The 26616-nt window shown below is 40.9% G+C and overlaps 1 protein-coding gene across 15 annotated transcripts in view; it reads right to left on the reverse strand.

Moving 5' to 3' along the window:
• The window catches only part of KIAA1217 (KIAA1217 ortholog), a 364008-nt gene that overhangs the window by 163909 nt on the left and 173483 nt on the right, over positions 1–26616 (reverse strand). For 10 of the 15 annotated variants that reach the window (XM_039548494.1, XM_019285434.3, XM_019285432.3 and 7 more), the window contains one exon: positions 7525–7811. In XM_039548494.1, coding sequence (XP_039404428.1) covers positions 7525–7811 — 287 coding nt within the window. Of the gene's footprint in view, positions 1–3108; positions 3207–7524; positions 7812–12829; positions 13043–26616 lie in introns of those variants that run through there. The other 5 variants (XM_019285436.3, XM_039548495.1, XM_019285433.3 and 2 more) reach the window with 3 other exon arrangements.

Consider the following 26616-nt stretch of genomic DNA (forward strand, 5'->3'; position numbering starts at 1 on the left):
ACCCTTTGTGCCGATGCTCCTCCCCATCACTGCTGAAGGAGCCAGTGCTGCATTGAACCCATCCCCCAAGCAGGGCCCTGCTGGCTGTTTTGGTGCAGCTTTTGGCAGTTGTCGACAGAGGCAACCCAGAAATAAAGAGGGCTAAACCAAGTATGTGCAAAAACACACCTATAAATGCCTCAGGACATTTTGGGCCAGAAAAGCTTAAGTTTCTGAAACCTAAGTAATCTCAGGTGTCTACAATAACTGGGAGAGGTTTCCATGGGCAACACTCTTGAAGGCAGCTGCCTGAAATACGCTTTAAGGGATATCAAAGTCCTAGATTCTTTACTGGATTTAACAATAGGTACTGGAACAAGATTAGTGCAGGCATTAATTCAGTCAGCTGAATACAAAGCATTCTAAAAATACTTTTGCTTGTCGTAAAATTAGATTAGAAAAATATATGTACAAAATTCACATGAACAAAGGTGAGTACAAACAACTACCTGGGACTTCTGAGTTACAAACAATACATACTATTTAAAATGCAGAGGCGTTGCCACAGAAAAAAAGTTACTAATCCTGTTGGGGCAAAGTAACTGCACTGGTGTGTGGTTTGCATGGGGGAGGGAAGGAAAAAGAAAAGGAATTGCTTTATTAGCCTTTTTGCAGCTTTGTTTTGTTTGCTTTTTCAAAAAACCCCAGCTTTTCAAATTAGTTTTAACTGATAGATATAAATGGAGAAACTTACATTTATCAAAGCAAGTATTAACGATCTAGTTAAACTTCATTTACTCCCAGAGATACCTTAGGGCTAGTAGTTTAATATGTACCTTAATAGGTTGCCTTACTTTTATAAACTAGAGGGTAAAATTGAAAGACTTTCCACTGAGACATTCTATTAGGAATATTCTTCTTCCTCAGCATTTTCACTTTGAGTAAATACAAAGTAAATCCACTTTACTTTGCTAATGAACCAGCTCTTTGTTCATTTATCTATCAATCAAGCTATTTATAAATATCTTGCAATCACAGCATTATCTAGGGGCTAAAGAGCATGTTTCAGCTCAAAACAAATGGACATGTCATCTCATGTCCTTCCATAAACAAAAGCTAAGGGCTTGGAATCCAGCAGACATTTAACCGTGTAATCATGTTGCGTATGTTCATTTTCATAGCTTTTCTTAGGTTCTTGTAACAGCATAAAACATGAGCAGTTGCCCTTAACTTAGAGCAGCCTTGGAAAGCAATAAATTGTTGCACCAGATGTATGTGAGACAGGGGACACGTGTGGACACTGGGGAGAGCCTCCCTTCCTCAGTGTGCAGTGTGCTCTGCTGGGTTACATGGACTGCCCCAGGACGAGGGGGAACCGCTGTCCCATTCGGGCAGGGAGATAGTGCCCATTGATGGAGAGGAGGCAGGAACTCAGAGAAATCTCCTCAGACAACTTCTGAAACTTTACTTTTCTCCTGAAGAAATACCTACAGCCTATGCCGACACAACAGCAAGTTCTGGCTGTATGATGCTGACTTCTCAGATACAAATAGGCATTTTTTGGTGACACGGTAAATACAGCAGTTTGTGAACCAAGTAGTAATTCAATGAAATGGATGTTCCCAACTAGAAAAATCTGCAGCAATATATATCCAGATTAGAATCACATTCTTTGCATTTTAAACCTAAATGTAATTTTTTAAACTCTGTTTTTTAACTTGCACAGACCAAAAGATTGTTCGTGCAGTACTAACACTAAATCAATTTCTCCCTACCTGATGCCATGGCATCAACCAGCAACAGCGTAATGAATGCAAAATATATTAGTTCATTTGACACACTGTTATTTGTTCATACACAAGTACTAAATAACTAACACTCAGACTTTGGGAGAAGGGTTAAATTGAAATATTTTCTAAAAACTTTCCATGAATAATTCAGTTTCAAGATATAACTGGGTGTAAAAGCCAAAGAATTGTGACGAAAAAAAAAATCAGTTGGTGATTTCTTCACTTTTAGTACTTTCAATGCTTTTACTTTAAAAGTCACTACACATTCAAAAAAAAGTTTATTTAACCTTGCCTGATCAAGCAATGCAGAACATCAGAAAACCTTTATTTTTTCACCTGGAATTAGACAAAGTGATTACCACATTCTGCAGCCCCCTCATTCCCTAAATCCTGCTGAGGATCTACAGTGAACTGAAGTTCCTCTCAAGTTTCTATCTCTCAGCTGTCTTAGGCAGAACATTAAGATTTTTCTCTTTTCACATTTTTAAGCTCGGGCACTGTCCCCACCCTTTCCCACCCAGACCTACCCCTTCCCATTCCACACTGAGCGATTTGAACCAAGTGAACTCTGTAGCCCTAACCCTGCTTCCCGATATCATATCCTGCCGTGCCAGCGGGGGGCCATCCCTTACCTACTGGTGTTTACTGATCTGTCCTGACTGATGTGAGCACAAAAGTGGTTGCAACTAAGAACACAAGGCGTGTACTGTCTCTCCAGAGGGACTGAAACTATCCCCTTTTGTTTATACCTCAAATCCCAAAGTCCCAATAGCCTTTCTGTTGCTAGACTTTCACCTCCAAATGTGTTTACCCTCCACTAATGTACTTTTACCCAAGAAAAAAACCAATTAAGAAGTGTTCAAACGTTACCTATGATACCAAAACACACAATCAAAGTCAGCTTAACCAACTGATACTGTTATTCAAGTAAAAACCAAAAAGCTTTAATATTTTAACAGATATCAAATCCTGGAATAAACGCTGTTGTAATTTTAGGGTTCTATTTTAACAGTTAAAGGAGAGACATCTGGCAATAATCTACAAATAAATACAGTGTCTCCATTCTTAGTTTCTCCTCCAAAACACTACCTAGGAAATTTTTGCAGCATGATTCATATAATCAACATGATAAGTTACAATGCCTTTCAAATAATTCTGAATTCTTAGTTCATTCAATAAAGAACTCATTTTTGAAAGAGAAAAGGGAACATGCCCTGCCAGAAAACTTGCTTTATTGACTCAGCCCTGCTGCCAGCAGGATCAACGTGGTGAAGCAAACTCCACGATTTCAAAAGCATTTTTTTACAGCAAGGGCAGAAACAGAAAGAGGCTTATTTACCGAAATGTGAGATTCCACAGGTGAGGCCAGAGATGGTCTGAAATCCTCTTCTTTTAGTTCCAAAAGTTTTAATTTATGATGAAGTCTGTAATAATCCTTTCAGGCTGCCAGGTACAATGCACGCCATATCTCAGCCGTGTTTTCTTTTGCCCTCCTGCAGAGTAACTTTGTTATTTGCATAAAGCTTAGTCCTAGCCTATGGGACTTTTTGAACATCTACATGTTAGATTAGCTGTCTTGACATGCTCTATCAAGCATGACATCATGGATCTCCATGGTAACCTTAGCCACACCTGCCCAGATGCCAGAGTTACCTGTCATGTTCAGACCTAATGAATGTAACAAAAACTCCTCAACCACCATTTTCTAGGCAATCGGCCCTCCAAAGGCACCGGAAAGATTTGGGGTTTGTTTTTAATTGATTGAAATCTAATTTCATTTGCCAAGAAAATTTCTTCTTCACGGAGCACTGCCTGAAGCACTAGAGCTGCTCCTGACTCTTCCACACCTCCCAGCCTATTTCCTAGTCAAACAACAACTGAAGAAAGCTGTGGCAAACTTCTTCCAGCTCACTTTCTTACCCCAGGCTCAAAAACTCCTGCTCTGACAAACTTCCACACAGTCATTTTTGTTCTCTGCCCCTCAGAAAGGTTTTTTTAGAGGTGACTTGTAAAACAGGTTCACAGCAGGGATTACCCCCTCCCATTGCCAGGTTAGCATTTTAACCTCTTAATTGCTAACTGCTTTTCATCCTTGCAGCTACAGACCCAGCTTTTACACTTGTTCCTGCTCTTTCCTTCTCTGCTGACCAGAGTCGACCTCACCTAAGTGGGTGACCGTGTCCTACCATGAGCTCCACAGCAGATGATTCACAGTCTGAAACTGAAAACATCCCAGACTGTTTCCTTCTTGCTTTCTCTTTTTTTTTTTTTTTCTAACTTTCCTGGGGATTACATTAGCACCTTCCTTTCATTACCACAGATGAGACAGCCTTAGCAGAGGTAAGACATTTAAAGCTCCTGCAGAAACTTGCATTACCTAAAAAAAAATTTTGTTCCTCACTTTTACAGGCTTCCAGGTGGAGGGAGCTCTGATGCCCAGCTGTGGACTTATCTTAGAAGGGGAAAAACCTGCAAATGTGAGGATGAGCTGCCAGGCTGTGGGTCGCAGAGCTGTGGCCATTGGGTGCTGCATTCCCCTGTGCTGGGGTGCACAAGGCACTGCACGTCTGCATCCCCAGGCTGCTGCAAAGTCATGCTCCAGTTTACCACAGACCAGCTTAGCTGCGGGCTGTTTGCCTTGCTGCAGTATCCCAAGCCCCTTTGTGCAAATAAAGATGGCCCCTGCCTCTGTGAGCTTTCCTTTCCAGAACAGGATATCACAAACAAGGCAACAAACCTTCAGAGGAGAAATTATCTGTGTGCACAGCTGGGAGGTTTCAGGTCACCACGTTAGCTCACCATCAGTAATCCCTGCAGGCATTTTACCTGGCCATGATTGTACTTCTGATTGTGGCAGATTATCAAGAGTAGAAATGGGTCCTCAGGAGGCACATCCAGGGAGGGATTTATCTGAATAAATGAAGCCTGGAGGAAACTATTAGTGCATAGTGGAAGATGCAGACAACATTCAGAGCTGCCCTTGCTGGTAGAAGTGATACAGTAGGATGTGACAGCATCAAATAATTTTTCCCTGATGTTTATTTTCTGCAAACAAGGAGTCAGTCTGCCATACTCAGACACTGATGGCTAAAATGGACAAGAGAAGAAAGTCCACATAGGAAAAAACCAGACAATTACCAATCTTGATTTTCTGCTGGTTGTGGACCTTACGGAGTTTAGAGCAATCTGGAAGAGAAATTATGAGATATACCAAGGGCTACCTCCTGACCATAAAAACTGGGGTGTTTCATGTTTCAGCTGCACCATTTGACAGAGAGATTACAAAATGGTGTTGCATTAGCTACTATCCTTGATAGGTATCCTACAGTGGGGAAATTCCCACCATGGACAATGTTGCCACTTTCCAGATATTGGAGCAGCTGCAGAAGTAAGAAGGGAGAAAAGGAACCTGGAAAGGAACTTGGAAAATAAATTGCAACATTTTAATTTAGAATGTGACATTTTAAATCGTGTTTTCCCATACATCTTTGTATATGTTACACATGCATACCTACTACATGTGCATGTAGTTTGTCTTCCATACCACTGCTACACACTTCCATATATATGGGTGGAAAAAAGAAGCATGGATGCTAAACACACATATACACCCTCAAAGGCAAAAGTATACTATAGTCTTACTCATGGAGTGGCTAAGAAAGCAGGCAGTATGCATACTCATACAAGCATACACACACACAGAGCTCTGTGTGTATATATATATATACACACACACATACCTATGTGTATCTATATACAGTTACATATAAACACATGCAAACACACACACACAAGAAATACTGGTATGTGGGTGTGCACACAGAGACACAGTTGGTAAGAAAATCCCCCTCTGAATTGTAATGCTATGATCATCATAGTCTTACTGCATCTGATGAGCCAGACAGTTGATACATCACATGCCAACTAAGCAACTTTCTTATAATCAACCTGTATTATTTATTTCTGTATGTTTTAATGTGGTTTTGGTTCAGACTATACTTCTTTAAGTAATGCTGAATGGATGGAGTCTTCAGTATTTCCCACTTCCAAGAAATACATTTTGATGCTTTAATAGTAGTTTTAAAGTTATTTTGTTATAAAGTTGTTAAAAAACTCATTACACACAACACATATAATACATATGTCTAATCACTAAAAAATAGAAGCAGGAGAATGAATTTTACCCTCAATAAATTAGCAAGGAAGACACATTTTAAACAAATATCAAGAGCAGTTACTGCATTCCTTCTGTAATTTATTGCCTTCAGAAAAGTCTCAAATTACAAAATGTGTAGGGCGTAATGCTGTAGGCTGTTCAAACGAGGTTTGCAGTGTCTGCAACACTGGAACTAAATATTTACATGACTCCAAAAGATCTAATCTCTGGATTTCACCCCCCTCCCACCCCTTTTATTTAATTTGTATGCTATCTTTATCCACCACCCAGCACATTCCACACAGTCACTAAAGTCCATGGAAGAGATAAGTGGGGAGGAAAAAAGTCAAGACTCTAAAAAGAAAGGAGTAAAGCTGTTTAAAAATAAGGAATAGATCATCCTCATTAGAGCTGAAGTCTTGCAGCAATTTTAGCTGAATACAGATGGATTCTAACAGTGATAGCACCTGGGATCTCTAGAGACCCTGTAAAAGAGAAGTTCTAGGGCTGAGTTAACAAATTACAATCTTTCCAAACCTGTAGCAGTCTGATCTTCAAAGCCTTTCAAGTTTGCAAAGCTTCAAAGAAGCTGGAATTCACTAAGAGCTTCCACAACAGTGTGCAATATTTTTCCAACTTATTTTTATTGCTTATTTACAATTAATTTGCTATTAGTGCTGAAACACCTATAAACCACCAAGGGAAAAAAACTTTTACAAAAAGGTTTGCTGTTAAACCGAGAATAATGAGCACAAGATTTTGTAGACCAAACTCCAAATTCTGATGCTTGTTTGGAAAAAAAATTAATTATTGAATAGACAGTAGATTGCCTGAAGAGATTAAACTCTATCATTGCACCCAAAACCAGAGTCCAGAGTTAGGAACAGATCCTTGCATGGCATTCCCTGAATTCAGAAAGTTGGTGTGTCACAGCCTCCACCTGCTCTGAGAAATACATCAGCATGTCACCTCTCCTCTGACCCTACAACTACTGCTCGCTGCTGGAAAGCAACTGCAGGCAGAGAGGCACACCACCCTCAGGTACGCTGCTGACAGACGAATGTGGGTGTCAAAGCTGCTTGGAGGAGGTAGATAGTTATGGGTAAGTCTGTTCTGTTTGCATTACAAAACTCAAAAATAGAAAAGAAAGCAAATGAAAGTGTAACAGAGCCAGCTAAAGCATACAGACACACTCTGCAGGTATTTTCTTTTCTCCCAGGCAGTGGTGCCAATACTGAAAGTGTAACAGAAATTAACAGCTGTTCCATGTTTTCCCTTCAGCTGTGAAAAGTAGATTGAGACTCATATACGAAGATCAAGAGTCTCACCTTCACTCCTTTCTCTGTGTATGCACTAAAAAAAATGAAAAGCTCTTCAGAAATGTCAATTTCAACAAACAATTCCAAGGTAATATTGAATAGATTAATTTTAATCATTGTTTCTTTGAATTTTAAGGCAACATCTGAATCGCAGGCCACATCCAAAAAATTTGTTTCATACTTTGTTAATTCCCCCCTTTTGTAATGATGCAACACTCAATTTTGTAGGAGTTATAAGGACTGTTAAACAAAAAACATGATACAAATTTGACTTCCTTACCTGATCTCTCAGTCTCTCCTGGTGTCCCATTATTGCTGTGGCATGGTGGGGATATTTCTGTTTCAGATGCTCAAGAAAAGCCTCTCTCTTCCTGTCCATTTCTGAGGTTTGCATTCCCAGTATTTCTTTGGAACTGCGAGGGCCACCTACTGTATGTCTTCGAGGGATGTTGCGGGTGGACTTTGAGTGAGAAGAAGCGTGACTGCTCGGGGTCGAAAGGAGCTCTTTAGATCGGAGACATTCTGCATCGTCTAGTGATGTTACATGCAAACTGGGTTTTGCCTGGTCTGAAAAGAAACAAAAACCAAAACCAAACATAGTTCATATTATAAAAACTTAATAGCAACATTCGCATTAGCAGCAAAATGGAAAAATAGATTGATGTAAAAGCTAGGTACTTTAAAAAGTCTGGCAGTGTGCAGCGGCATGTTCTGCATCATTAGGCATATATACATCATAGTAAGTGCCCCGGAAATAATCCCTTATATAAGCTCTGCACATACTTACATACTTTTATCACACAACTGCAGTATTGCCTCACAGAAAAGCGAGCGTCATTGAAGTAGATGTTCCTTTTGTATCAACTTTACCTATGTGACTTGAAAAGAAGATCTGACAGGGCTCTTATGCCCTGACCTTTAAGATCTACAGGATGCTTTCTACAAGAAGAAACAGATTTCTTCCATAGGGTCCAGTACACTTAATGGCCCCATAACTAGTATCCTTAAGGATACGAACTGATAAAATTCTTTTGACAGAGCAGATTTGTAATCCTTAATCTTTTTTTTTCCAGTGGGTTTTCAACAGGTTCTGAAACACCTAGGAAATAATAACAGGGTTTGGGAGTCTCTTTTTTCCTGATTTGTGACTGTGGTCTGGTTTTAAATTTCACAGATCTCCCTTGCATTTTATATGTCTCAGGACAGCGGGCTGGAAAATTCTACATCATTTTTTCATAAACCATTTCTTAAGAAATAGTATAAAAGCAAGTTTTGTGTGATATAAAAAAGGAAAAGAAAAAACCCCTCAGATAAATGTTACTACTTTAAAATCTACTTTAAGACCAAAGACCACGACGACATTGGTAAAGAGATAGGCAGACACTGTGGGTAAGTGCTGGCTTATCTTCAGGTAACTCTGTAACATGAATCCTCTGGTGCTCAAAAAATTGTAGACCGGAGCCTTGTTACCTAATACCTTTGAAAAAATCTCTCACTCCTTTGTCAGCAAAGAAAAAAAAAACCTAACAAAAACTTGAAGCACTGAAAAGGCCTCTCCAAGTCTTATGTGGCCTTCCTCATCTTTTCCAGGCAGACTCAGACTCGGACACCCCTGTGAGTGTTAACCCTTCCCAGCACCTCCCCAGGAACAGGGAGCTCCTTCTTCTACCTGTTTTAAATAAATCTTTATTTCTCTCTGTCTGACACTTTTTTCCTCAGAGCCCCTTATCTTCCCCCTGATGTTTCCCCTGCATGTTGCCATTATATAGGACCGCTGTTTGGAAACAGGCACCTACTTGCTTCTTTTTATGGCTCAGTCAGTCATTCTGACACCATGCCTACCACTTGCCTCAGGATTTTATGCTGAGGATTTCTCAGCTTTCTGGTGTGCATTGTCAATTGCCCGCCACATGCCATGGAACACCAAGCCCTGGTAATAAAGCAAATCCTCTATCGGTGGAGCCGCTGCTGGTGTGGTGTCCCACCAATTCACGTAGGGAATCAGTTTCCTTGGGTTCCATAACAAAACTTGGCCCTGGACAGTCTTCAAAGACTTTGCATGTTTCTGTAAGCTGCCTATACTCTTCAAGGGCTCCAAAATGTCCAACAACACCCTCTTGTTTGCATTCATGGAAACCTATCCTGAAAGCAGATGCAGGCACGGGGGCTCAGGCTGCAGGTGACACCATGCTTTGGTGAGCACAGATCTGGACACAGCTTTGTGAGCAGGTTTGGTTCACAGGGAAGTCTTACTCTCACAAAGATTCAAAATGTCATCTGTGATCTTCACAGCACCTTCTAAGACCTTCTCAGCAGCACAATCCTAGTTAAACCTTCAGAGCAGCAGCCTCACCTTTGTGTACAAACATGCATGCACTCAACCTTTCAAGCACAACTCAATTAAGAAACATCCAAACCCTCTGCTTATTGAAAAGTCAGAGCATGAGCCACCAGGTACACTGAGCTTGTTTGAGAAAAATGGCAAACAGGAGAGTTTTGCTTGCAAGAAGCCAGCATGGCTACTCTAGATACACCCAGTGAAAATGGTTTCTGAAAGCTGCACAGTCATTCCAACGGATTTTACATGGGAGGGAGAAGTGGGCTGGGGCTGGATGGAATTTACCAGCTTTAATTTGTTGCACCAACAGCCTAGAGGTTATATCCCTGAGGCTCCTGGAACAAAGGCACAGACATAAAATAAGGGATTTTCTTGGAGCTGGAGGGAGTCAGCATGAGCATGGGTGACTGAGTACAGCAATTCGGTATAAACCCTCAGAGTATGGTCACAGCAGCAGTTTCAATCACTGCAGTGATGGCAGGCACTTCCTCAAGAAGGCAGGTAAACCTATGCTGACAAGCACAACCCAGAACTCAAGTGTCTGTACTTTGGGTCCTAAATCTCTCTCATGCAAAGTCTTTCCCTACTCTGCACTTCAGTAATTTCAATAGCTTAAGAAAGAGTAATTTTTGGCACATAAAAAGACATATCAAGTAAAGTGTTTTACCACTGTTTGTTATTAGGTGAAACCTTGAAAAGGAATCAAAAATAACATATTTTTCTTATACTGTATTAGAAAGATCAACAAATTCTCTTATTTTTCTTTCATATATTTGGAAAATACTGCATAAATACCAGTGAAAAGAAAGGAATGTAAACTATGCAAACTTAATTTCTCATCTTGCCAGAGAGCTGACTTGGGCATCCAGCAGGATCCTGATCCTGCACCATTACAGCACTCAGCAGCACGTGACTTTCTTTGCAAACCAAAATCTGTTGTGTTTCAGTATGGGTCTTTTCCCTACTAATTGCTGAAAAAAAATGTTGTGGATCACTTCCTGGACAGGAGAAGTGACTTCAATGGTGAGACTGAGCACTGGGCTGCTGAAACCCCCCTGTGGATCTTGAGACACATCAGTTCTACAGATGCTGTGTATGCCAGAGTGCTACAGGGAGGAAAAACTGAGAGAGGTTTTCTGGATTCTGGAGTTGCTCAATAACATCGTGGGTAAACCTTCCATATCTTCCAAGTGAAGATAATAGGCCTAGCAAATCAGTCTCCACAGATAACTGTGAAACGTGTGAAACATCATGTGTTGGTTCCCAGATGAGTGCTAAGAGTAGAGATGGAAAAGGATAAATTATGCAAGTACCCTCCTTGGGAAAAGAGCAAAGAGAAGGCAATAGAAAACTCAGAGGTGTGAGATAAGCTTGTCTCCCTCTCTCCCTCCCTCATATTCTGAAGCTAAAAGCTGAAGGTTCTTCTGTTCAATAAAGCAGCAAGTCTAGAGGGCAACTAAAAGCAAGTCTTGGTGATTGACAGGGAGGAATTTGGTTATCCAAAGGTGTGAGTAACTCTTATACTTGATTTGCTTCTTGGATCTGAAAACAAGTTTCAAGATTTCTTAACATCACCAACGTCACCCATGACTACAGTAAAGGCCCAGGTCTGCAGCATAGAAGCAGTATATCTAGGATCAGCAGCAAGATTATCATGACAGATTAATGGCTATGAGCTAGGAGAAAAAAAATAGAAAAATAGAAAAGTCCTTTGACATGTCCTGGCATGTAACTCTTCTAAGTCACACCCTCCATGAAATCTACAAAGGTTAGGAAAGTCACTTTGCTTCATTACTTTAAATGCTATGAAGATTTTAAATAGTCCTGTTTTGCAACCTAGGTGACATGAGAACAGAACATTTTCAGAATAATTTCAGAAAGGAACAAGTGTGGACCTGACCCATACTGAAACTGTGAAACTGAGCCTTGAAGCAAACCCCATTCAATACTAAAATTTTAAAAAAGAATACGGATTTAACAGCATGAGTCAAACCAATCTCTGTTACATTTATGTTAGCAGTAAATGTGATATTATTTGGAATTGTTCTAATTTACTTCACTGTCTTTACAATTAGCTCTCTTTCCAATGTAAATTTTGGATATGGGCCAAAACTACTACATTTGGTTATGAGCTTTCAGCACTCAACATTTTTGGAACCACAGAATCAGTCTGGTCAGCCCTCTGTTTTCCTAGCTCCACACACATCTGACGCAGTTTCATACAAGCCCTACAGAAGAAATGTGTTACTGAAGGCTTTTTTTTCCCCTAGTCAAACACAAAGTGAAGATTTCCATCCCACTAAACATACACAGACAAAGGTTACTCACAATGCTCAGTAATTTTACTTAAAAAGCAATTCAAAAGAGCATCAATCAATTAATGAAGACCCAAATTAAAAAAAAAAAAAAGAGCATTTTTTTTCCTTCTAAGTTGCCAATGCACTATTTGTTGGTATTGCATGCTCATAAACTTGTGTGATTTTTTTTAAACCACATGCACTATTTGTTTCACAGAAGCACAGTAATACAACTTTTCCTGAAGTGCCTTTGAGGAATATAACATGCAGGAAATGGGAATGTCCACAGGTGCCCCACAGATACTGTAATAGATATAGATTAGATTAGGTGTTTGTCATGCTACCTGAATGCTCTGTTCCACGTGGAATAGCCCACGTAGAATTCGCCAGGAAATAGTTTTCGTTCGCTTTATAGGAAATAGATAGTGCAGCAGTGAACGTATGAATGCACAGCGCCGTGGAAACCCCGCTTAGACAGTCCTGGCTTCGCTCCAAAACAAACCCCAGTGGTTTCACTCAAAGTAAACTAACCCTGTCACAATCTGCCGTGAAGGTCCCCCTTTTAACAGACACCCCGAGGTAAAGATGAGCTCAAACCCACTTTTACGAAGGAAGAGCTATTTCTCTGCCATAGCTGAGGCTGGCAGAGCATTTAAAGGGAAGGGGACGTGCTTTCCCCACCTCCTGCCTCCGCACCGGCAGGATCCCGCATCCGTGACAGCCATGCAGCGTGCTCCCGGCTTCAGAGGGCACAGAGAAATCTCTCAGAAGAGAAAGTTAAACTCATAAAGTTCCAATATTAGGGAAATGTGCACACCAGAGTCATTAGCTCAAGAAAAAAATGCCTTTTTTTTTTTTCATGCATTCTGCCTCCACTTAAAAAAGCAGCAACGAGGGACATGCTTCAACATAACTCCATCTTTGCCTTACTTGTATCGCCGCTTACTTACCCCTCGTCTGCCTGCTGTCTGTTGGGCAAGCCAGGCACAGCTCAAGTTTCTGGCTTTCATTTTCCTCCATTGTCCCTGCCTACCGCACAAGCTCTCCAACTTGGAGCCGCAGCTCCCGGACCGTCCGCGCCGGGCTCGGGGAGGAGAAAGGACGCGCTGCGCCGGCGGCGCGGAGCCCCCAGCAGCCCCGCGGAGCCCCCCAGCAGCCCCGCGGAGCCCCCAGCAGCCCCGCGGAGCCCCCCAGCAGCCCCGCGGAGCCCCCAGCAGCCCCGCGGAGCCCCCAGCAGCCCTGCGGAGCCCCCCAGCAGCCCTGCGGAGCCCCCAGCAGCCCCGCGGAGCCCCCCAGCAGCCCCGCGGAGCCCCCAGCAGCCCCGCGGAGCCCCCAGCAGCCCCGCGGCCGGACGCGGTCCCGCGGCGGCACCGGCGCGCCCCGAGCCCGGCCCCAACAGGTGACGGCTCCGCAGCCGCCCCTACCCGGCCCGCGCCCCGCGGCAGCCGGGCGGCCGTGTGAAAGGCAGCATTTCAAACGCGATTACAGGCCTGAGCCTCCGCTGGAATCCGAACCCGCAGCCTTTTAAATCTCTGTCATGGGACAAAAGCCTTTCCACACGGTATTTTTTTTTTAAGCTCGTAACCACCAAGCCCACAAACATTCCTGGTAAATGCTCCTCTGTCTTTTTTAGCGTCTAGTTTAAAAGTAATTCATTATATAAACTCTTTGAGGTTTTGTTTTCAGTTGGATTCTTTCAAGCCGCTCAAAGAATGGATCGGGGAAAAATCGAGATACAGGAATCCAACTTTAGCGAAGCCAATAAAAACGAATGGTAGCAATATGTAAGCAGGGACTTGGGTTAAGAGGGATTCCGAAGCCTCAGTAGCAAAACATATAGAAACATGTAACTAATTCTCTTGGCAGATCACAGGTCAGCAGCCTGCATGAAAATCGATAGATCTACCAGGCTGCAAAGCAAAAAATAATGTGGCTGAGAAGGATGAGATCAAATCCCACAGATTCCAGCAGATGCTACATGTGTTGATTTAATAGAGAATATCAGACGGATTTAGTCTATCCAAATCATAACACTGAGTCAGACTTGGTGGAACAAACTTAGTGTTGAGTTACAGCATGAAGACCAGAAAGTTTATCCACAGACAACTTCTGAATTAGGTTAAGAACAAAGCATAACTGAGATATTAATAAAAATAGGCAATTTCTCACTTAAATGGATACTCCAACACCAGGTAACAGTATCTTGGATGTCTTTTTAAACAGACCTAGCATAATATGGTCTTCCAAGTTTTCTTCAACTCTGACTTCAATATAACATCAGCCAAATTGTTTGCAATGACCTCTCAACCACCCAGTCCAGACAGGCTAGGAAAATTCCCCTACGTTTCCTTCTACATCTCTATCTGGCAGAAATGTCATCCTGTCTACTTAGATTATTGAATGCAGGAATGTTTTGCATGTATATAAATTCAGTACAGAAGCTCAAGGAGGATCACTCTCCTCATGCTCCTATTCTCCCGCTTCCAGACAAAAAAAAAAAAAAAAAAAAAAAGGCATTTGAGTAAATTACAAGGAACAATTGATAATGAACGAAATTATTGTTCATTAGATCAGACATACGTATTCTCTAGCACTTCAGAAATATTTCTTTTCCTTTTTAACAATTAATTCTATATGGTCTTGGAACCTGGCAAAAGTCCCAGAAATCTGGCATGGAAAACATAGAAAAGATGAAAATACGATTTGAACATTAGCACTGCTATTTAAGGTCTGCAGTACAGTGCTCCCAGCAGAATACTATAGTATAGTTACCCTGCAATTATAAAGAAAACAGTGTGATTTTATTTAGAATAGTGTTTTTACTGGCCCTGGGTTCCTCCTGCTCATTCTGATTGTGGACTATTTTAGGAGGAGAAGTGATGACCAGCCATCCCACTTATCTGATGTGTGTGATATGAAGGAATGTACCTTTAACCAATGGTTTCCAGAGTCTGGACAATCGTGATGAGCCTCTTGCAATTTACATTCACAGCCAGCTGGAAGGATAAGAGGGTTCTTGCAGGAATAGTGAACACTGAACACCAGCAACTTCAAGAAATGTAAAGGAACTCAGAAACCTCTGATGGAAAAAGAAAGCCACTGTGGTTGCCTGGAGCAGCACCATGAAAGCTGTACTAAGACATTACCTGTACACAGGGCCCAGAAACTGAGAGTTCAGAAACTAAGGGCATTTAAAAAGACCTCATCCTAAAATAACACAAAAGAAAGCACAAAACATACTTGCGTTAAATGAAAGGAAGGAACTTTTTCAGCCTTGTACAAAACCAGGGTTAGCTGTGAAGGTCAGTAGTGTTTGTACCAAGAACGTTAATAAGAACAGAATCAGTGCACTCTAGCTCCTTAGGAGGCCTTCCCTCAATCCATGGTGGGGAAAAATACCTAGAAAATTAGTCTAAGACTAAAATAATGATGGCAGTAACAACAACAATAATAATAAAATTAAACTATCTACTTTGAGCCAGCACCTTTAGTTTTCTCAGCCAAGAGCACAAGAAAGAGTTGTTCTGTTGACTTTCCCAGTCCCAGAGAGCAGCCGGGTGCCCCTCGGGAAAGCGCCAAGCTGGTCTGGAACTGCTGCTTTCATGGCCACAGCAAGATGCTTCTACTTCTGAGACTGACAGGAAATGGTACTGATAGTGCTGCTAAGGGGCCTGAGCAAACTGGACACCCAGAATATAGAGATGGTCTAGGAGAGATTGGTTTTTTGTTTGTGGACCTGTGACTTGAAAACTGGGTGTCACCTTATGAGAACTTCTGCAGCTGCAGAAGTAGTTTCTCAAACAGGATTAAAAAGCATTGGCAAAGGAAGAGACTAAACATGGCACACTTTAGTATCATCAAAATCAAACAAAACAGAAGAGCCTGCACATAAAACATAATCACCACCCAGGAAACACAATCATCTCTACTGCAGCTCAGGACAGGGAGCAGTTGGGTCTCAACAGCAAGGTCTCAAAGAATGTCTCATTTTAAGGAAAAATTCCTTGGTCTCAAGCTGGATTTAATCTGTGTATCTAACAATGCTATTCCTCAAGATGTTACCAGAGTTAATTTAGAAGAATTAGAGAAACTCCTTTAGCAGCTGGAGACAGCCAGAACCTTTATATTATTAAGCTCAAATAAAGAGCACCCCAGTAGAGTCACTGGGATGAATCACTAACGACAAGTTAAATAAACTTGATTAACCAGTTCACAGCATGCAATCAGCGTTTGTTTATCTGTGGGATCAACAATAACAGTGGTTCCTTTTAATTACTGTGCTCAGATCTGGATCCATCAATATCAAAACAATGCACAGAGAATAATTGCCAACAGGTTAGGATGTTTTAATTGTGTTTAAAATTAATGTCCCAGAGCGACTTCAACTCTTCTGGATTTAGCATATGCGTAAGAGGAACAATTAACAAATACTGGCTGCACTCAATTAGTCCAACTTATAATATACAACAATGACTCCATGGCTCTAGCAATTATTCAGAACTAAATCTCTGGGAATCTAATTATTAATAGTTAAATCATAAGTGTCCCATAATTAAAAGACTTTTCTCAATGTCCATGTGAAATCATGCAGCCACTGCGAAAAACATCATGAATGCTCTCCGCAGGAGCCAGCCTGACACTGTTCAGCCTATTGTAGTCCAGAAAAAAAATACTAGACCTGGAGTGGTGAGGCAGAAGCCTGAGGGGAATTATGAGCACCCAAGTGGGTCACACTGCAGCACCTTTCCAAGCCTTTATATGGCCCGAGATGGCTTGGGACTGCCCTGGGGCTGCTTTGCAGGAGGGGAGCATCATGAGGATGGCTCCAGTGTGTCAGGAAACCTCCCCTCTGTACGCCAGGGAATCGTGGGTGGCCATTCTCTGTGAACTAGTCAGATTTGAAATGGAGAGAGTAACTAACTTCAGAAGAAGAGCAACGAGTTCACATGACAAAGCTCTGATTTCCCCCTTGGACAGCAGAGACCAGCTTCAGGGCTGTAGCTTGTTTGAGCACATCTTCATTCTTGTTCATCCTCAGTGTCTTCACTGCCAGGCTGGGTGGTGGTCTCTCAATGCTTAAACTAAAACAGACTCACTTCAAAAAGAAAAGGACTATGTTCAAACAGCATATTATCAAAGAAGATATAATAGCAGCCACTAACATATACAGCCAAAATGAAAAAAATTCTGAGGTCTATCAATATGAATCCATGTAAATACATCTGGGGGCAAAGAGGATTACTTTCTAAATTAATTGTCTATTGATTTGGTATTGTACAAAGAATTCAAGATTTTTAAGATGTGGAGGGGGGCTTTATGATCATTTGGTCTCATCTGCTTAGTAAAAGATCTCAATGAAGTGGGTCCTATTATTAATGCAAGCATAGTGGCTAAAATATTCAGTGCTTAAATTAAAGGAAAACATCTGAAATTGATTTTAAAATTTACAATGACAATCTAAAACAACTACTGGGATTATTTATAATGAAATTACCTTCCCTGTTAAAAATCTGTGGAGAGTTTCAATATTTATACTCTGTATATTCCAGTTCAGTTAAGAAGTCTCCTACTTGTGAGGCAAAATTAGCCCAAGGAGTGAAATGGTAACACTCAGCTGAAGCAAAAAAGTATGAGTTTGCACATCTCCACAACAGAATTTCATTGCGTCTTGTCAGACCAGGTTTCAGCTCTTCAGAAAAGTTCAGAGACTAACAGTGGTGCTAAGAGCCAGACTTAATCACTAAAACTGTAGAAAAGAGTGACTAAGAAGTTGAACATAAAATATTTAGGCAGAAGATATATTCATCTTTCCAATTCCATTTCAAATATAGCTCTGGGAAGTGGCTATAATCACCTGTCACTTGGCATTGCCAAGGTCTCAAATGCTCATCTCAGTAACAGAGCAACCTTCATGCACTCCGAAAGACATTTTGTTCAAGTTCACAACTCTCACACCTGGACATAGATCATGTTAAATAGGTTAGATTTTTCTGTTTTCGAAGTTTTATTTTTGTTTCCTTCCTCTCCCTCCAATTTTATAAATAAGTTAAAAGGCCTGAGGGCAGTAAACACTTTTGCATGCCCTAAATCAAACTGAGAAGAAGAACTGTGGTCATCACAAAGAAGTGCCAACATTCAAGTGAGGAGAAAAAAAAAAAAAGAGGTGATTCTTTTCTTTCATCAATAACTTTGTCTCCCTCTCTAGTTTGGGACAATCCCAACAAAGCCAACAGTAGATACATTTTACCATGACTTCCCTTTCTGTTGCCCAAGGGAAGATGGAACAGAGCTAAATGAGCATAATTACAGGATCCATGTTTCTGACTCGTTCAATGCAACACCTTATTTCAGCCTTTGTACCCGCCTGTTGTCATCCCACCATACCAAACTAACATTAATATGACTACACTGCCACCAGAACAGCCAGCTTTGAGCTGGCAACCCTGACATGCCTCAGCTCCTCCTCACACCCGCCAGCCCTTCACACACCACATTTTCATACAGGAAGGTAAGGAAAGAAATCAGCCTGCAAACTCAGAAACAGAAAATATGATCATGTTTTTGTAAGGTACCAAACAAATTACTCTGTGAAAGCAAAATATGCCTTACATTGCAGAAATTTTAATCACTAGAGTTTAATGGTATAAAAAGCAATATGTGGGTGGGAAAGAACAGTGTAGGGGATTGTTCCTGAAGGAGGTGGATTAAAGGGAGGGGGGAAGGTCACTTTAAAGTCAATCTGCTCTACATTCAAATTCTATTTCTCCCCAGTGTAAAGCACTTTGGTTTTGGTAAGTTCACTTTGGATAAACTGACTCAAAAAGAGCTCTGGTGGAGAGTCTCAATTCAAATTGATCCAACTTTTTAGCAGTGCCAGAAGAATAGACTTACTGCCTGAAACACTGACGATTTCATGGATGTCTGCAGGATCTGGTTGTACATTTGTGAGGTGACATGCTTAAGTGATCAAAAGTATCAAGAGCTGCTCTACACAAAGTACAATTATACTTTGAAATAATACGAGAGATCCTTTATTTTAGCTTTTACCATGTATACATCAAGTTTATAAGATTGTCAGGTGACTGCTTGAATTAACAGGAAATACATAGTGTATTTCAATGGAGCCTGAGTTCAGAAATAAAGTAATAGTTCAAGTTATGCTGTGATTACCATAACAACTTACTTATCAAACAGCATTTCTGATAAATATTCTACCACAAAAAATTGTTTCAATAAAAAAATTGGTAAATAATGATTAGAAATATAACACAATGGCACCAGTGTTGCCAACCCACAGCATTCACACAATTCATGATGACGGTCTTTCGTGAAAAGTAACATTTTTGGGAACACTATTCATTTTATTCATCTCTGGACTGTACCCAAACACGTATTTGACTTTTCTCAACAATGTCACTGGAAAGAACTAGATTTTTTTCTAAGACTCAGACTAAAATCAAGTGAGAAGTCAGCACCATTAATGATTTAATGAGTTGGACATTTTAAATCATTTTTGCCACAGTTTCTCCCTGTCCCCTACTACAAAGGCAGTACTATAAAACAAATGACTATCTGAATGTCTGAAAAGACATAAAGACAAGCAGAATAAATCCTTACAGCTTTTTTTCTATGCAGATCTGATTTTTAACCCAGCAGGGATGGTCACAGGTTGTGGTATGTAAAGCTTTTCTATCTACCCTTTGTAGGGCACCAGCCTCTGAAGGCAGATGTAAGAGCAGAGGTCTGGTGTAGACCTTTCAACTTGTAATGTTGAATGACCTCTCCAATAGTATGGACATCTCCCTCCTTCAAAGTGCCTCTCTGACCTCCCCAGACCATGCTCATGCTATTATTAAGACAGCTGATTAGTAAGAAAGCAATTGGAGTTGACAGTAGAGGCACTGCTGTTCTTTTTCAGGCCTGCCCAGTCTGTTCTGCTGGGATGCACACTTAATAATTCACTCTTCAGTATTTAGGGTTTCATAGCTTTAGGGCAACAAGACCATTTGATTATCTTGTCTGATTTCCCATTCTATCACAAGCCATTAAATTTGATGCGGGAACCTCCCACAAAGGCCAAAAGCTTAAATGAGATGAAGAAGACATTACTGATCTCAGGACACCAATGCTGCATCTGCCCTAGCATTTGTTTAAAACTCCACCACACATGCAATGAGATCTACCTGGAGGATCAGCATAAGAAAGTGAAGGACATCAAGCTCCCATCTGAGGAAACATAACACTGAGCAAAGTTCTCTCCTCTGCCTTTAATTTCCCACATGAGAAATTCACCTTAAAAACCTCCAAACCATCCTAACCAAAGCAGTGATACACACATCCAGTCACTGTCTCCAGCACTGGCCATCTTTTATGTATGAGAAAAAAACCTGAAAGGAAAAACACCTCAAAACATACCTATCCTGATGTACATGGAAGGGAATGAATCCTGCTGAGCAATGCCCATTACCTGCTGAAAGGTGCAAGCATGACAGTTGATTTTAATCACTGCCTTTAATACAGAGCTGCCAGTGCTGTTATTGGAGGGTGCTTCAGCAGGCAGGCCCACAGACACGGCTGATAGAGCTGCTGACTTGGGCATACCACATCCAGCAGCAGCAGGACTGCTACAACCCTCCACCCTGCCACAACCACCCAGTAAATACAGGTTTTCTTGCTGCCTGGGCTCAAATGGCTTTGCAAAGATAACTGTTCTCATTTCACAGACTATGTTACAGTTAACTGACTCATGTTTAATTACCCTCAGTGCTAAGAAATAGCCTCCTATTTCTTCATGGCAAAGTTGCCTTAACTGCAGTTTCCAAGGATCAGATTTATTCCCCTTTGTCAGCCAGACCCAGCAGTACTGTAGAATGTGTGCTAGGTAAGAAAGCCACCTCACAGACTACTCACTCACTCACTCACATCCTGAGCTCCATCGGACTTGCGTTATCCTTTTGTCTTGGTTTTCTCCTTGGAAAACAAGTCTTTGCCTCTTTTCACTTTCTTTCCAGTATTCCCATCTTCTCCTTGCAGTACAGATAGTGGGATTGTCAGAGCCCATTCTTCTGAACTAAATATACTAACAGTAACAAAAGGGTACATGACCTAAATTTACCTCTGAAAACACCGGTGCAGCTGGATGCTGCATGACAACACAGAGCCCCCAGGGAAAGGGGGCTGAGGCTGGGGCACTCTGCCCAGCCAGGACAGGGAGCCTGTGGCCGCAGCAACCTCCTCCCAAAAAGGGAAAGAATGTTTCAGGTTTTACAAGGGTAAAATGTCCAAACACCAAGTGAGATGCAGTGTCATGACTCACGTCATATCCTATTCCTCCTACAAGGGGAAGTCTGCTGCTCCTGTGCAAGAAGATAAACACAGAGAAAAAGTAACAAAGCTCTGTCTTATCAGGCCACAAGAAGCATACAGAACTGCCTGGGGTGAAGACAAGAATAAGCAACATCAGCATAGGAAGGTGTCATACAAGGTTTAAGCTTTTTCAGAGGTAGAGTGTCTGTCTCTCTCATGAATAAATACATAACCCAAGACAATTTAATTCCAACTGTTCTGTATTTCTTACAAAAACTTTTCAAACCATGGGATGACTCACAGGTGAACATTCCACTGACAACATAAAGTGACATTGTATTATGTATGCCCCTTTAAAAACTGCAAGTCTGTGCTGAGATATATAAATATGTTTCATAACATGGCATATGCCTTTACATGCAGCACAGTGCAGGGTAGGGAGCAGGCAGTAAGTACTGACAATGACAGATTTTCCTCAGTCCAGAAGAAAAGGCTATTAAATATTAATTGGCAACACAGACAGCCTTTACTGCGTATGTATATACTCCAATACTCTGATTTCCAAGACTCATTTGCAAAATGTAACTCTGTAATTTGTTCAATTTTATTTATGATTTTCATACTAATACTGTAATATTTAATCATTAATATAATAAGGTCCAGTAATAAATTCCTGGTTTCACCCCTCTTTTGCTTTTTTTGCTCTAGAACTGTGATTAAAAGATAATACTTCAAGACCACAGGTGGAACGATATTTAAATCCTTTCAGCAGCTGGAGGAAATTCTGGGCAAAGTGCTAGAAGGAAAGAAGTACAAGATCTCTTTGAGATGAGATACAGTATTACTTACATGCCTCCATTTCACTCTTATAAACTCCTGTAAGTCCCCTCTCACAGCAGAGAGTAACACAGGAGTGCCCTTGGAAGAGGGTGAAGAAGTAAGTGAAGGATGAGTTTGCAATCCATGAGTAGTATTAACGTAATGCTTTTAGTCTGCTCTTATGCAGAGTCTTCTAAAGGAAGTGCCTAAACTCAGCCAGAAAACACAGGCTGAATACCACAGTTAGGGGTAAAATGCTGCAGGCAGTAATTATCAATCACTTTCTTTTCCCAACCATCAAAGAAAGTAATTTGTTTGTTTTCTCCACCCAGCAAGGAAAAGACTGGGTGGTCTTCTGACTTTAGAGTCTGAGAAATATTCCTCTCAAGGGCAAGGCTACCCCAGGCCTCCTGGGCAGCATGAGGTCCTTTTTCAACATGGTCTTACACTGTATTTGATTTTAGCCACAGACATTAAGACTGTGGCAATGTTTTGCAAATCATCACTAAATACCTTTTCTTCATAGTGCTGTGTAAATCTCATGAGTCTTTCCAAGAAACAAATAATGCCTTGCTTGTTGAAAGGTAACATATTTCCAGTTCCTCAGCTGTCCTTATCAGTATGGGACTGCCATGCCACAGAGATTTTTTTTATCAGGTTAGAGACTAATTCCCCTTCATCTTGCAGTAGTTGTCACCAGTTGCAAGAATACAACAGTTTTATTCAGTATGTAAGTAACTGTGAATTCTGATGCTATTATTTCATTGAGGAAGTGACATCCCAATTGAACAGTAACATAAAAACTCAGCACCTTGCAGAAAATTCAAACAATTCTCCTATTTATTTAAAAACATCAATTGGATTGCTACACATTCAGACTTTAAAAAATCAATTAAAAATTTTTGTTTCCTCATCCTCTACTTAAACAATGTACGTCTGATAATACCTATGCTAAGAACCATGCCAGTTAAAGTCAAAGTTGTTTGTGTACAGAAAAACCTAAGTCATGGAGTGCTCAATGTTGCAATTCAGCTTCCCTTTGCAGTAAAAGGAAGCTAGGAGAAAATGGGACAGGAACCAGGCTGAAAAGCTTTCTGAAAGCTGCAGCTGCAGCCAACAGCTGAAATTTAAAATCAGACATTATTTTCTCTCCTCATCTTGTGGGCTCTGCCACAGTTTCAATAAACCACAAATTTAGCCACAGAGGCACTATCGCTTGTAATTTTCTTTTGCTGATGGAGCTAAAATAAGAACCATTAACACTTCCCCCAACTTCAGAAAGCAGCATATGTCCCTCTCCAATAGGGCTCTTGACAGGTTCCATGTGGACAATGTGTTAGGCAGGTAGCAACCGCCAAATGTGGTAGTGTGAAATTAGCAATTTAATATTGCAGAGAGAACTGAAACACAAGATCATATGGGTCAAGGAAAGCAGAAGCAAGAACTGCTGCCATTTCCCAGCCCAGTGAGAGAACTGACATGTGACAGCCAGCAGACATAGCTCCCTTGGATTTCCAGAGGGCATGTAGCAACATCCCTCAGTAAAGAAACAAAGAGAGGAGATCTTCCATTGATAAAATCTGAATAAAAATAGGAAAAACCCTGTAGGAACAAAAGCCAAATTTCCCTGGAGATGTAGATTACCAATCACACAGAGTGGACTGGTTCAGGCAGCTCTCAACATTAGTGAGCTGAAAAAGGGGTTTAAGCAAGGTGGCAGAGTTTACTGAGTACATTCTGATATTCAGGGAAGACAAGGATTGGTTACAAGGAAGAGACCACAAGATTCACTGACTAGGCTGTAAATTCACAGATGAAATCCCATGTAGACAAATGTAAAGTGATGCACATTGACATTGAACAAACTATTATCGCTCAAAAAGAGAGTTTGAGGTTATAATCATTTTTGAAAATTTCAGCTCAGTGCTCATTAGTGATTAAAAAACCAAATAAATGTTAGAAAGTGCTAGGAAAAGACTAGCAAAAAAGGAAGATAATATCATTGTGCTACTGTACAAATCCACAGTCTACTCACATTTTGGATATTGCATGCAATTTTAATTTACTCCTGGTCAAAAAAGATATAATAGAAATGTTTAGAAAAAGGCAGCATGGATGATCAAAGTTATAGAAGTTTCTGTACAAGGAACAACTGAATTATGTAGAACTCTCCATTACGAAAACAGATGACTCAAACATCTGCTTGAGGTCTATAAACATGAGTGACAGAAGTTGAATGGAAAAAGGCTGTTCGTTGTCTCTCTCAATACAGACTGTAGGGTCATCAAATGAAAGAAGTAAGCTAATGATTCCAAACTACATAGATGTGAATATTAATTTCCCAGAGCAATATGGAAGTGAAGCTGGCTAACTTCCTGCTGTAAGACATTGCAGTTACTGAGTTAAGAGGAGTTAAAAAAAATAAAAAACAAACTAATGGAAAAAAAAAATCCATTGAGCACTGTTAATAAAAAGGACATAATCCTTGGTTTCTCTCAAGTAATCTTTTAATTGCATATTTTTGGGAGCTGGGAGGATATTCCAGACGTATCACTACATACTTTCCTTGATCCCACATTCTTCCTTAGGTAACAATCACCATTCAAGACACGTTGTTGGGCCTGCTACAACTGCTCTTACACTTGACAAAGTACAAGAAGCCCTAATACTGATAGCAACACTTTGTAATATGTGCTAAACATAAAGAAATAGAAGCACATTACAACAGAAAAACAGCAACCCTAGACCTAACCAAAACACTGTGTTCTCTCTTGAGAATCACATGGAAATCTCCTCCTGAAGAGAGGATATGGGAGAAAATGAATAGCATACAATATATTAAGTCATGTCTCATCTGTTGTAGAAAATAGTCTATGCAGGAAAGTTAGTGCAGTGGAAGCTAGAGAACGAATTTGCGGTGCTTCAGCTGTTCCACAGAGGTGACAGACAATGCAGGGTAAATCTTAGCATCAGCATCCAGGGCTCTGGATACCATCAAGTGTCAGAACACTGTTAAACCTTTTGAACAAGGGATCTGTACAGCTTGGCGGGGCTGAGATCATCTTTTCTCCTGCATCAATTCCCTGCTACTCAGAAGCCACTCTGGAGGACTTTAGGTGCCCTGACTTAGACTGAAGCACAGCACGGCACCAAGCCTCCCCTGCCCTTCCCCATTTCTCTGGGATATGGGACCTAGTGTACAGCAGGCAAGGCTGTGCAGATCAGTGCACAGAACTCCACAAGGCAGCACTAGGATCTGGTAGGTCATTGGTAATTTGCTCATTTAGAAGCACAAAATCTGAATATCTGCTCACACTGCTGCACAAAACCTTGCTATGAAGGCATCATATGCTTTGTTCCTGTAGTTCCTTGGAGATTTGCTTTGACTATTTCCTATTTGAGATGTGTAACCATCTTTATGCTTTCTCAGTCCAAGGAAACAAGAGAGTTTTTTTGTTGTTGTTTTTTTTTTTAGTCAGGAGACATTTTTCAAGGGCAAAGAATAATACACCTTTTATTAAGCAGTGATGCACAGTAAGAAACTTTTTACTAGCCATTTCCCAAGGAATGTTATGACTGGCTGACTTGAAAGAGACCTATCCAGAATCTCATTAGATTTTCAAGTACTTTAGAAAGCAGTAAAGCAATGGCAGTTTCATATCTGAGATTATGTACTTGTGTGTTAACTGCAGAAACACATCAGAGTAGTTAGGAGTGTCGTGCACTTGGAGCTATTGCTGTAACAGGGAGCTCTTGGAGTCTGGGATTCTGTTGCAGCAGACTCTTTGTAAACATTTTATTTGCATGATTAAATACTGTTTCTCAAGTGGTGTACATCTGACACGATATATAGTGATATATCTTAGTAACTCCTCACCCAGAAAATCTGAAGTAGTTAAAAAAAAAAATCACTAAAGTTTCATGGGTGTGGGCACACACAGTTTGTAACACCTTGCATAAGCAACCTTTGGATACTGTGGTTTGTGTAGAGCAGCCAAATCTGTCCTCTACTGGAGACCAGGGTTCTGCACATGGACCTGCAAAGGTGGCTGCAGGCTGGCAGATGCACTGGTTGTTCTACAGATATTTTACACTCATCTGCAATATTGGCCCTACAAATGAGAGAAAATAAGAGTGCTCTTTTCTAGCTGATGGGACTTCTCCTTAGATACCACCAAAGCATCCCAGACCTTCCTTCTTCTGCACAGAAGCCAACCTGCCAGACCTCACTTAGTCCCAGCCATCAAAAGTACAAGCAAATGCCCACCTAGTATCCACTTAGCAACCACAGAAGTTAAAGAGGAACCTGCTGAAGGTAATTCATTGCACTGACTCTAGACACCTGTTTTAGGATGAGATGAATTAGTCTCCTGAGACACCTCTCCATGACTGTACAGTAGCATATGCATTAGACTAAATGCCCAGCACGTACAGGACCAATGTTACAGGAGCTGACTCTTGGACGCAGCAGAGTAGAGCACTTATTGTTCAGTGGGCTGCTCTCCAATGGAGGTAGTGGTGATCACTTGAAAACATCTGTACATGTGGTTTTTTGGATGGCATGACACTTCCTTAAATAGCTCTGAGAATAAAATAAAAGTAATTTTTTATT

This window comes from Corvus cornix, chromosome 2 (genome assembly GCF_000738735.6).
Source record: "Corvus cornix cornix isolate S_Up_H32 chromosome 2, ASM73873v5, whole genome shotgun sequence".
Classification (NCBI taxonomy): domain Eukaryota; kingdom Metazoa; phylum Chordata; class Aves; order Passeriformes; family Corvidae; genus Corvus; species Corvus cornix.